This window comes from Anastrepha ludens, chromosome 6 (genome assembly GCF_028408465.1).
Source record: "Anastrepha ludens isolate Willacy chromosome 6, idAnaLude1.1, whole genome shotgun sequence".
NCBI classification, from domain to species: domain Eukaryota; kingdom Metazoa; phylum Arthropoda; class Insecta; order Diptera; family Tephritidae; genus Anastrepha; species Anastrepha ludens.
The window spans coordinates 101000587-101013989 of record NC_071502.1 but is presented as its reverse complement, the minus strand read 5'-3'; the positions used below and the strand labels follow the sequence as shown (position 1 = coordinate 101013989).

At 34.0% G+C, this 13403-nt stretch overlaps 3 protein-coding genes across 4 annotated transcripts; all 3 read left to right on the top strand.

The window, feature by feature from the left end:
- Positions 1–867: 867 nt before the first annotated feature.
- LOC128865799 (uncharacterized) lies at positions 868–1489 on the top strand. Its single transcript, XM_054106150.1, has 2 exons — positions 868–975; positions 1151–1489. Exon 2 carries the CDS (start codon positions 1163–1165, stop codon positions 1325–1327), a length of 165 nt encoding a protein of 54 aa, XP_053962125.1. The 5' UTR covers positions 868–975; positions 1151–1162; the 3' UTR covers positions 1328–1489.
- A 336-nt stretch (positions 1490–1825) lies between these two features.
- Positions 1826–6561, top strand: LOC128865798 (ceramide phosphoethanolamine synthase). Its single transcript, XM_054106149.1, has 2 exons — positions 1826–1917; positions 5075–6561. Exon 2 carries the CDS (start codon positions 5268–5270, stop codon positions 6378–6380), a length of 1113 nt encoding a protein of 370 aa, XP_053962124.1. The 5' UTR covers positions 1826–1917; positions 5075–5267; the 3' UTR covers positions 6381–6561.
- On the top strand, positions 1826–11403 carry LOC128865794 (probable ATP-dependent RNA helicase DHX35). 2 transcript variants are annotated; one of them, XM_054106145.1, is made up of 6 exons: positions 1826–1917; positions 3968–4188; positions 7317–7463; positions 7544–8126; positions 8199–8528; positions 10657–11403. In XM_054106145.1, the coding sequence occupies exons 1-6, from the start codon at positions 1878–1880 to the stop codon at positions 11337–11339; spliced, it is 2004 nt and encodes a 667-aa protein (XP_053962120.1). In that variant the 5' UTR covers positions 1826–1877; the 3' UTR covers positions 11340–11403. The 2 variants fall into 2 exon arrangements, with proteins under 2 accessions (XP_053962120.1, XP_053962119.1); XM_054106144.1 differs by having other exon boundaries at positions 7287–7463.
- The last annotated feature ends 2000 nt before the right edge of the window (positions 11404–13403 follow it).

Here is a 13403-nt window from a genome sequence, read left to right as displayed (position 1 = left end):
AATGAATTACAAGTGATGTTCTCTTTTACAAGCATACATGTATACGTTTTGGATATACTTATACATAAGTACATACAAATCCATATTTCAATACATTGAGTTGGTCGACTGACATAGTTTGTACATATGTATATTTAATAGGTAATAGTGATTTAATAATAATGGCTGTAACAATGGCAACAACAAAAATATACACAACGCGTATTTATTGATACTAGGTCAGGTTAAATCGTTATTTCTAGGTATTTTAGTATTCTTTTGCAATACTCTTTATATACAGCATAAATTACAAGTGGAATAAGGTATGTAATTAAATTGCAGTCGTTCGTCCTAGTCAATTCTAATTTAAATATTATATTGTATATAGCTAACATCTTATTCCGTCCCTTTGTTCACGAAGAGAGATATAGGGTCTTGTACCAGTTTAAGACTCAAAAAGTAAGAAAGAAGGAACAGTGGAGCAGGCTTCACTGTTATCGAAGAAGACATGCAGATGCATAAGCCCCTCACACGAGATATCAGAAATTTTATATGCTATAAAAGTTCGGCGTAACACAATTTCATATAAAAAATTTATGGAAATTCGATAAAAATTAAACAAAGTGCTCTCAAAAATTAAATGAAAAGAGTTTAAATTTTCCAATTTAGCGCAACAAACATTGTCAAAACCGCCACGCATCAATTAAATGTTGTTTAATGTTCCCTTCGAAGTGAGTTTACTGTAGTACAAATGTTTTAATATTGACTTACATGACCATACCAACTTCAACATTTACATATTTATATACACATTTACATATATTTGCATACGATTCAAATCAAATAACATCGACCAAACACGGTTCACTTGGTAACCAAGTTCATTTGTTCATCCATTTTCGCCTACAAATATTTTGAAATCTGGATACTATGACTTTAGTCGCATTTGAAATCTTTGTCGGAACGTATTTATTTTAAGTAAATTGTTTATCAGAAGTAAGTGCTGACAAATTAAACTATTACACAATTATAGAAAAACAGTAATAAAAAACACTACATGTATAGCAATAAAACGATCTTAATCAAAGTGATTTTTCAATGTGCAAACCACTGAAGTATTGAGTATTTCCGTTTAAAACACAATTGTTTATGTATATTATTTATTTTACAGCAAATCAGAACCATGTGTGATTCATCTTGTCATTTATATTGTTTGCATGACACATGCTTCTGCCATTCAACTCTACATTCTTGTTGCAGTCATTACAAATACTACAGATGTTATTGTCGCTCATACCATCGTTCGTGCTGCTGCTATTTGTGGAGGAGAAAATGTTATCTTCTTTAAAATTATCGCAAAGTTTAATTTTTTGAGAGACCCATGTTAATAGAACTAATTTTAAGGCGTAAATTGTATTTATAATAGCATCGTTGTATTCCTGTAAAGTAAATAAGTATATGAATATACAAGTGTTCATAATTTACTAAATTAGATTAATTAATAAATGATCACCACTAAACTGCTATTTTCGTTTTTGTTGATACTTATTTGGAACGCAATGTTTTCTAATATTCAATTAAAGAAAATTTAGAAATTTCGCTTTTCACACCACTCAAAACCACTGTTCAAGAGAGATACTGTCGAAGAAATTAATTTGAGTCACCCTATTTCAGCGAACTCTGGCGAAACAGGTGGCACACTGTACCGTTTTGATTATTTTCTTTTACTTCAGGAAAAACAACAAACTCGAATTGCTCGAATCAGAGAACGTTGATTAAGGCTGGAATTCAGTTTATTAATTAATAGTGAAACAGAGTGAAGTCCATTATTTGTAATTGTCAATATTGTTAATAAAGTTAAGCACACACAAAAGAAATTCTATTAATATTAGAGTATTATGGTTTCACTACAACTGAAACCGAATTTTCTCGCCCCAGGTTAGTGTATATGACGTATTTATATTCATAGGTAAAGAAGCAAGCAAATAAACAAAATGAAAAAATTTGGAGTACGTACTGTCCTAAATTGCCTTCAAGTATCTATAAATAAAAGTGCTCTTTGTAAAAGTGCTGAGTAACACATGAGTAATTTACAGTGGGACTTAGAATTGCAAATAAATAAACTAAGTTAAGGTGCTATAATAATGACAATGTGTTAGCGTAAGGTATGTTTATATTTCGCACTAAAGCTAATCTGTGCTGCCCTTATCACTGGGTTTCACCTAATTATGCCGCTCACATATTGGGTGAATACCGACATGGATTTATCCAAGTATATTCTGTGTTACTATCAAATCCTAGTAGGTTGCAATATGCGCAACAACGTTGATTCGCATTTATGCATTATAAGTTTGACCCATTTGTGTAAAGTTCTGACTCATATACATATAGGCAATAATAAACCTTTCCAATCGTTGACAATTGTGTTTAATGACAAGAGATATGAGCGTAATTAGTAAATGCCAATACAATTTTCCATCTTCAATTTAATTCCCACAGCTAACAAATTTACTCTGCCGGATCGAACCGGCTGATATCTGGCCAACACAGCCGATTCAGTAGTTTCCCAAACAAAAATTATGTTTTTGGGAGCATCTTTCGCAATTACAACCACAAGAAATAGAGAATGTGTTTATTTTATTGTCGACTGTTTTAAGTTTCCGAATGGTTCATACATATGTACATATACATATGTCTTCATCTAAAATCCGGCACGGAATACTCAGTTGTAGAGCGTTCATTTCATTATATTGATTAGATTTTCAAACAGAAAATGTATTAAATTTAGTAAATGTGTATGCATAATGCATACATATAGTATATGGAGTGTCTTAAAAAATTCGTTAACAAGTTAACGCAATATAAAACATTAAACATTAAAGCCAAATATAGAGTATATCAAGAGTATATAGGGAGTTCGGTATTCTTTTTAGCATTGTTTTGTTTTGGAAAGCTGTCGCAATTCGATGCCGCATCTTTGAAAATTATATTAATGGAAACATTTGACTAAATTGGCTCGCTACAATATACGACTCACGATATAGAAATACTAGTACACATTCCTACTGTAAAAGAAATAATTGAAATAGATCGAAATCTCTGATGAGATCCAGACGTAAATTAAATAACCCCAACGTGACATACTCAAAATATGTGTAGCAGGTGATGGTACATCGCAAATGACCACCCCATCAAATCCCCGCTTAAACCTAATCATCTAACACCCCCTCTTTTTGGTCTAAACCGTCAAAATTGTTCAATTCTCAGGATTATCTTTAGACGATACCAATAACCGTTCTAAGCTGGGATTTGTAAGCTATATCAAGATATGTTTGTTATTGGTATCCATACTATTAATTATTTGTCTCCGCCGCAACATACAATTGGCATATGTGCGTATCTAATCGTGCACTCGGCGCCATTTGGAAAATACAAGTTATAATTCTCAAATTATAGATCCTCTCTCTACTGCATATGTCAACAAACAGACAAACTCCTATTAAAAATATGTCTTTAATTGTTGGTGATAATGGTTCTAATGAAATGTATAGGCCTCGATTAAATTTAGCTTTACAAATGATCGTTTAGAGATGCAATGCTACGACTATTTATACACCACTCTTTGCCAAGACTCATCTTTGACACCAAAACTTACACAACACATTTCTTAAAAATATTATCTACCTCTGTTTTTCTGGCAGATGTTTTAATCAAATCAACTTCTCTGTCTACACTTATTTGAATATAATTATCTCATTTAGTCTCTATCAATCTTAAGTCTGTCAATAGCAATTTCTCTAATGTAGATTTTAATTTCAGAAATTTCAGTAAAAGCCGATACATAATCGAAATATACGTAGTTTGATTGATTGAAAATGTATAAACACTTAGAGGTTTCGCAAATTTATGTTTCAATTTTTTTACAGTTTGACAGATTTAACTGTCCTTTCGAATTTCATCAACAAATTACTTTCTAACTTTTTTCCAGATGTCGATGAAGTAGGGTCCAAAAGGGATGATTATGTTACTACTAGTGAAACGGATTCTTGTTTTGTATTCAATGCGAACCATACTTTGCCAATAATTGAACAGCGAAAACGTCTTCCTATTTATAAATACCGCCGAGATATTTTATATTGTTTGGAAAAAAATCAGGTTTTGATATTAGTTGGCGAAACTGGTAGCGGAAAAAGCACTCAACTTCCACAGGTATTAGTTTTTTTATACGTATTTACTTCAATCATAGTGCGAAAAAATGCAACTTAGGTTGTGAGTAAATCTTTTAGCAGTTTATTATTTCTTTCAAGTTTTTATTATGGATTATTAGCCATTATTTTAGCACAGCTTGCTAAATAGAGGCTTTAATTTAATCCAATTCCATTTTATTTCACTTTATATAGCATCAAAATATTAATAATTACTTAAACACGGTGTCTTTAAATGATTCTGTGTGTAAAAGCGACGTATCGTTAGAACGAAAAGCGCTTTTTGTGGGAACTGACTTTCACATTCAGGGCCGGTTTTTCGGTACTAGTAACTGAGGGAAATTTCTTTAACTGAGCTAAGCCTGCAAAATTTGACTTTTAAACTTAGTCTAACTGGAAAGCATAGTTAGCACTGAAAAACTGGCCTTGATGCATATTGTTTAAAAACAAGGTACTTGGGATAGTCCCAGGAAAAGGCTCTGCAGTGGACCATGCGGTATCAGCAATAAACCGTAAATTTCCAATTTTAAATAAGGCTGAACCAGCAGAGATATTAAAAGTGATGATTATGTTTGAAGAAAGAAAAATTGAATGGAAATTTTATAAGTCTTTAAAAAAAGTTAAAGAAGAATTGCTTGCGTGCTTTTGTGTCAATGGAAAATTATACATATGCACTTCCATCTATAGAAATTTTGCATACACTTTGTGTTTTAAGAACGAATTTAATCAGATTCAATGCAATATTGAAAAAATATGATACTCCTCTATTGAAAAGTTGAGAGCTCATAATTTCTAGTTCCAACATAAATTTGAAGTAAGTTTATTTGCTTGTCGCTTTCTGATTGTTTCATAGTACGTTTTTGTTTATGCTAAAGTGATATTCTTTTCAGATTCACATCTCAATCATATTTGCTCATTCACACAACTATTGTGACATGAACGTTTATTTGCAGTGCTAATTGGAGCGGTTGAGTAAAAAACGAACAACTCAAAAAAAAGAAAAAATAAAAAAAAACATTGATTTTATTCACATAACAAAGTTTTTATACACATACCCACTCACCCAAATACACGATCAACAAAATGGTGGGTCCAAGCTCCCAAGTTAGTAAAATGCTACTTTGCCTTCTCTTCATTTTGATGGCGTTTTACATTTTTATGGACATTCAATTATATTTACGTATAACAAATTACCCAATTGAACGAGACTACCATTTGAATACAACAACATTAATAACGAACAATGCACTAGGTGGTGTAGCAACAACAGATTTGACAATGATCAAATCGGTCGGTTATTACGAGCAACATCATTGGCTCTCCTGCGATGTAAATCCACTGTGCCATGTAACTGTGAAAGCTGTGCTCCTCGATCATACAAATCATTATCTTTTTGCACCACTTGCTACCATATTTGACAATGTCGTTGGGATTTCGCGTAGCTCATTCATAACGGCGAATATGATATCGTTCTTCCATGTGGGAGTGGCATGCATTTCGGGAAAAATGGTTTCATCCGACAGTTTGGGTTACCGCCGTTTGGGTGTGGTGCTCTTCCAGTTCCGCACATTTCTTGACGATTTGGATGGTCATGTGGCGCGTGCTAAAAAAAATATACATGGCGAACGATCCGAAGTTGGAACATCCGGTTACTATATCGATGGTCTTTGCGATGGTCTGGGTTGTATTGCTTTACTTTTGGGTATCTTCTTTTATCTTAAAAATAATCCACCACGTCGTGGTTACTCGCAACTACCGATGAGTGAATCAAAACTACCTGAACCAGTGACGAGACCAAAAGCGAAGTCAATGACGCCAAAAGTCGTCAAGAAAGTTGTAAGCTTTACCGGACAGCTGCTTGTTAGCTCGACTGCTTGGAATCGATACATCGCTGTATACCAAGACATGTTGGAGCGAAACGATGTAACGCCAACACAATTCATACGTCAAAATATTACATTCAAGTCAGCGTGGTTCTTGTGTGTGGCTTGGATGTGGCGAATAGTGAATGTACATTCGCTGCTTCATCTTGTGCTACTAAGTATATTCTGCGATAAATTGTGGGATTTCTTAAAGGCCATACAATATGTCGGTTATGTCATATTATTGATTGTAATTTGTATCAGTGAAATGCATGTTTTAGAGGCTCATAATTTCATTTTTAACACTATGTCTGGTAATAATACATCGTTGTGATCCATTTTCTTTTTCTAAATGTCGTGTTTGTACAATATGTGAATTGTTATTAAATCGAAAATATTTTATGTCAAATTTGGCACTGTACAAACTCAATATATATGGAAATAAACTCAAATCAAGAACAAATTGTGTCGATTTTTAAATAAAAGCTAATAAAATAAGTTATATATTTGTGTAAGCGTGCATTTTCATTTAAATTAGTCAGAGGGGGACGAAAGAAAATTAAAGCTATTGATAGGAAGCATCTTTCAGAATGAAAGAAATACTTTCTACCAAGGCGCATTTATTAAAGGTGGTAGCACTAGACCAACAACAATTTTTTGTACGTTTGATTGTCACAGCAAAGTATTGGAAAAGAAGAAAACAAAAAATTAATTCACCTTGTTTTATTCTGTGCGCAGCCACATAGACACAGCGAAAGAAAGAAGAACAAATCAGCTGATTTACCAACACCACCTTTAATAGAATCGCCATGAAAGAAATCAAATGAGTTTGACATTCAAACTCCAAATTTGCAAAAACAAAATATACTTACATTTAGTTTTAATAGTTTTTGCAAACTTTACATCAAGAGTACAAATGCATATAATAAAAATTATGCTCAATGCGATTTCGTAAAAAACTCTTGAAAATCACATAAAATTTACTCTTTTGATATTTAATATCTGGCCCGTTTGATTTTTTTTCCGAACGGTTAATGGTTAACTACATATATTATAAATAAACTGTTTCCTAACGACTTTTTAAAGTTTATACTTAGGATCGGAAAAATTATGTAATTAAAAAGAATTCTTAACGTCTACCTTTGCGTATTTTTTAAGTAGACCCCCAATCGCTTAAATCATTCCACCGAAATTTTTTATAAATCATACTAAATTATTATAAAAACTGCTCATCTTCAAGTATCTTTACGAATTGGGTTGGCATACAAAGGGCGAAATCGGTTTAACACAGCCACGTCGAATATCCGCCATAACATTGGCAAACCGTGTGGCTCTGGAGCGAGGGGAAGCCATTGGCGATACTGTGGGATTTGTGGTAAAGTTTTTGGAGAAACGTTCCGATGCTACTGCCATAAAGGTGAGTTCACAATGAGGTGTAAAAATAATAGTATGAATTTCAAATGACTGCTCATCATCTGTATGTATATTTATTTTTAGTACATGACAGAGGGCATCCTATTGCGTGAACTTCTAACAGATCCTTTACTTATGCGCTATAGCGTTATTGTAATTGATGAAGCACATGAACGCAATTTAATAACGGACATCATTATTGGTTTATTAAAAAAAATCGTTAGCAAGCGGCCTGCACTCAAACTGGTTATTTCATCAGCCACCATTGACGCTGATGATTTCGCCAATTTCTTCAAAGCAAATTCTAGCATAATTTTGGCTGTTGAAGGCAGAACACATCCAATTAGCATATTCTACATAAGTAACCCCTGTGCTGACTATGTAAACGAAGCTGTTGAAACAGTTTGGAAGATTCATAAAAAGGAAGGGCCAGGTGATATTCTGGTATTCCTAACAGGACAAGAAGAAGTGTTGCAAGCTGTTAGTCTAACAAAAGACTATATGAGTTCCAAGGACGACAGCACGCTGCAACCTGTGCCAATGTATGGTTCACTAACGCATAGGGAACAATTGAAGGTATTCTTCGCAGCGGAAAAAGGTCTACGCAAAGTTGTATTCGCAACAAATATCGCCGAGACATCTATCACTATACCAGGTGTTGTTTATGGTAAATTGAAGTTTATACCTGTGTATGTACATACATACATACATATTTATTTAAAATTTATAAAATTTTCAGTTGTTGACTGCGGTTTTATTAAAATAAAATGGTTCGATTCGGACAGCGCAACAGATCAGTTGGTCGTGGTGCCCATCAGCAAAGCTACAGCTATGCAAAGAGCTGGTCGTGCTGGTCGTACACGACCTGGAAAGGTGTATCGTCTTTATACTGAGGAAGATTTTGAAAAATTACCCGATCGATTTCCGCCTGAGATACGTCGATGTGAACTGAGTGCAATGATACTGAATTTAAAGGCGCTTGGAATCACTAATATATTGAAATTCAATTTCCCCTCGCCGCCACCCGCCAAAAATGTATTGGCAGCGTTAGAAACGCTTCACGCTCTAGGTAAGTGCAATTTGGTAGGAACAAAAACAAAGTTTATACTTACATTCGTCATATACATATACATACATATGTGTGTGTATGTATTTCCAATGTAATATACCTTTATGAGTATCTTACCTCATTAATGGCCCCACAAACTCTAAAAATTATTAAGAAAAAGATAATGTAGTTTGATTAAAGTTTGTGGACGTGCTGAGTTGAATTCTGTGATCGAAGTTGACAAATTCAAAATGGTTGATTCAATATGGCAACAACTTTTTTAGAATTCGTTATTTCTTGTCGGAAATGTTCGCTTTGATGTTTTCAAGCTTGCTGATTAGGAATTTAAAATTTTGAATTTGGAAAACCGACACCGAGTTTAATGTCAGCGGCATTAAATATAGAATTAAAAAGTAATTGCGCGGTTTTGAATCCTTCAATGTAGCCCTTATTCTTAGATTAAGGAGTTACATACGTCCAGCAGCGCCAAAAATGCGCTAAAAGAAAAACTGTTTTTAGAAGAGGTAACAATAGAAATAAATATAAAAAAATTGTATACATTGTTTATTAGTACTTAAAGTTTATACAAAAATTAATTTTAATTTTTCTTTACAAAAGTTATAAATAATATATAAAAAATCGACCCAAAGTACAATGAAAAAAAGTTGCTCCACGGTCTGCATCATTTCTCCTTGATGGATCTGTAAAAATTAAAAAAAATCTTGTCAAATAAAGTTGTAGCTATAGTTGTCGACCAGGATTTAATTTTACAATTTACGGCATTTAAAAAAAACGTATGCGTTTTACGTCATAAATGTCACACTTTAATTATGTTTATGTATTTTTTTAATAAAAATATTAAAAATCAAATCTATAGAGAAAACACTTTCAAATATTAAAAAAAAACGCATTAAAACTGTATGAGTTATCATGCAGACCGTGCCGGAAAAAGTAATTTCGAAAAAAACGAATTTAAAGTTTGAGGTACAGGAGCGCGGGGTTCGCTCTCCATCTGTTAATGGGCATGGATTTCCGCATGAAAATTTCACAATATATTCTTAAGATACTATGCTTACGAAATATCGAAAAATGAAATCGATTTTTTGAAAATTCTGGACGTATGTAATCCCTTAAGGGGCTCTTAAAACATTACAATGTAAAATTAAATTTGTGTTTAAAACTCCTTCATTCTCTCTAAACTTGTAAAAAATTACCTGAAAAACGAAAAGTATCGTTTTCGTTTCCTATGCTCACTTCCGCAATACAAAGCTAAGCTACATTTGTCTATGACTGTCAATCAGTGCGTTTGATAAAAAAAATTAGCCATGACCAGCCATTAATCCTAATGTAGAGCATGTAAAGCTTAAGCGAAAGTCCTCTCCCAAAGAGACGAAAAAGTTAACTAATGGAAAATTATCCCTCACTTGGAAAAATTGGTAGAAGAAGTCATATTAGTTGAGATTGTTTACAAATCATTGTTTTGTCCATAAAAATAAAAATTGGCAATAAATATGTTTCACATACTCCGGTTTTTTGTTGGTAAATTTTGTATCCTATTGTTTCTGGGTACAAACTATAAATTTCAAACCGGCGCCAGGCAAAGGTGGGCCAAATACAATTTAAAAAAAATGCTTAGAGGTTTTATGTTTTGGTGATGCGAACATTTTGTTTGCTAAAATTTCTCCAGCACAAAATGAACGTCTCTCTTGCTTCGAACTGTCACTTTGCTCTAAAAATTTGTTAAATGATGGATAATTTTATGCCGTTAACGAACGCCCAGCAAAAATTAGGAATTATCGAACACAAATGCTGTTACCGGATAAGGAAATACGGCAACAATCCTATTTAAATAAAAATTGTATACAACAAAAATAAATAAATCGTAAAAGACAACATAACTTGTGCTCCAGTACGTTTGTATGTATGTATGAACAAAAACATGCTGATGCTTTGCTTTTATACTGTGTCGAAAATTCATAATAGTATCTTTTCAGAGTAAAAAGCAATGGTAAATTGGAACCTTAAACTACGTTTCTGGCAAACGCAAGCTATGTTTACATATGCACATATGTATGCATATCATTTTTTAGTGTTTAACTGAACTTAATAAAATAATATCAATAGAAATATTTACCATTATTTTTTTTAGGAGCCATCGATAGTGATGGAAGTCTCACAAAGCCTCTTGGTTACTTCATGGCCGAAATGCCGCTGCCACCAATGCTCAGTCGCATGCTTTACATGTCCAGCTCTATGAGTTGTTCCGAAGAGATTCTCACAATAATCGCCATGCTTCAAGTAGAGACCGTGTTTGCCCATCCAGCCACCGGACAAGGTCAGATCAAGGCACGCGTTGCCAAACGGCATTTCGAAGTGGCCGAAGGTGACTTAATTACTATGCTAAATGTTTTCACTGCATTTGTTGAAAACGAGCAGAGCAAACAGTTTTGTCGAACATATTATTTGAACTACCGAAATCTCAACTGCGCATATGAATTGCGTGAGCAGCTTGTAAAGCTTACTAAGAAGCATTTAAATATACCCTTGAAATCATGTCAGGGAAATGTAGAGACGATATGTAAATGCATAACATCAGCTTTTTTCCTCAATGCCGGATATCTACATTACACGGGTGTCTACAAAAGAATACAAGGAGGCTTGGACCTGTTCATACATCCACTTTCATCGTTATACACATTACCACAACCACAATATATTCTTTTCACTGAATTAGTGCATACGACAAAACTTTATATGAGCAATATAACTGTTATTCGGGAAGAATGGTTGGCAGAACTGTCAGCGCATTACTATTGTAAAACATCTGGATAAAAGAAATATATAAATGAATCACAAAGAAATATAAATAAATAAATAAAATTATTATTTAACTTTATTTTGTTCGCAGTCATTGAATACTGGAAAATACTCCCGTTATTTGCTTTCTATTGAGATCATATGCAAATGAAATTAGTTACCAGCTTCATTCCCCTGCCATACTGCCAGACTCATGTTTCCAACATTGTGCAACATTTCCACTAACGGTTATTATTTCTTTGAGCCTGGTGAAAATGTTGAAGGTGAAAGAACTTTTTTTAGTTAGTAAATTTTAAAGATAAAATAGGGTTGCTTCTGTATCAGTAGCTGCCTACATTTAGGCTATTGCCTGTACTACGCATATTGATATATGTATACATGTGCCCAAATTTGTTGCTTTTATAATTTTGACCTTAAATGCTTGACAAAATATTTTTTTCCAACTATGTATGTACATATGTTACATAAATGCTGCAATCGTTTTGGCAATTTAAGTATATAATGTACAATTGAATGCAACTAGAATAGTGTCACCAAGGCGACTAAGCAAACAATTGGACACAATGAGTCACAATATTGTTAGTACTTCTTTGTGGGGAAAAGTTAAGTATAACGTAAGGGTTGAAGTGATTCATAGCATGGAAATGTGCATTGTAAATGGAAAATCTTGCTCATAATCTGTTGTGCCTAATATTTTCTCTTTCTTCCTCTACTACTCATGGCCCCGAAAGTATGTTAAGTATTATGAGTCATACATACTAAATACATACAAACACGTCATTCGTTTATCAAACGAAAAATTTTATGATAGCATACTTTTGGGAGTTTTCACTTTCCTAAAGAAATGCAATAATTTCGAAAGAAGTATTGTTTTGCCAAAGAAAGTTCGAAGAAACCTGAAACAGGCAAGTAGCTCTGTAAATGCTAAATGACAGTTTTTGCAACATATCGCACAAATAGAACATAGAGAGTAGAATTCAATGCACGCCGACTTCTAAAAATAGTTGCACTTCCCATGCTTAATTTCAACGTATCATTACGCACAACGATGCTACATTGCCGCAAATTGTGATAGTTTAGGTCAATGTGTGTAATTTGTACACAAATACTTTTAATTTTTTACTTAGTCTTTATCTATATAATTTTATGTACCAATACCATCTATTCGGATTTTCTTTCAGAAACCCCACCCCATATATAGGGTGTTTTTTTTTAGAGGTTAGGTTTTCAAGATGAAATAAAACGTATATAATTTAATGTTATGGCCAAGAATTTAGCTTTATTATAAAGATAAGGGTTTGCCATTATGTTTTAAAAATGATTTCGGGCAAGTGGCCGCCGCGGCTGGCTCGAATAAATTCCAGCCGAGAGGCCCAATTTTCGACCACTTTTTGCAGCAATTGGGGCCGTATGTCAGCAATAACGCGCCGAATATTCTCTTCCAAGACGTCAATCGTCTCGGGCTTATCTGTGTAGACAAGCGACTTCACATAGCCCCACAAGAAATAGTCCAGCGGTGTCATATCGCACGATCTTGGAGGCCACGCCACAGGTCCACGGCGCGAGATAATGCGCTCATCAAAAGTTTCCTTCAATAAATCGATTGTTGCGTTGGCTGTATAGCATGTAGCGCCGTCTTGTTGGAACCAAAGATCGTCCACATCAACATCGTCCAATTCAGGCACGAAAAAGTCATTAATCATGGCTCTATAGCGCTCTCCATTGACTGTAACATTATGGCCGGCTTCATTTTTAAAGAAATATGGACCAATGATTCCCTCTGCCCATAGAGCACACGAAACAGTGACTTTTTGAGGATGTAACGGCGTCTCAGCAATGGCTTGTGGATTATGTTCACTCCAAGTGCGACAATTTTGCTTATTGACATACCCATTCAACCAAAAGTGAGCTTCATCGCTGAACAAAATTTTCTTGTGAAAATCGGGATCGGGGGCCATCTCGTTTTGGGCCCATTCACCGAACGTGCGACGCGTTTGTTCAGGTGTAAGTCTATTCATTATGAAATGGCAAACCAAACTGAGCACAAATCAAGTGACAGCTGTCAAAAGGACCATCTAC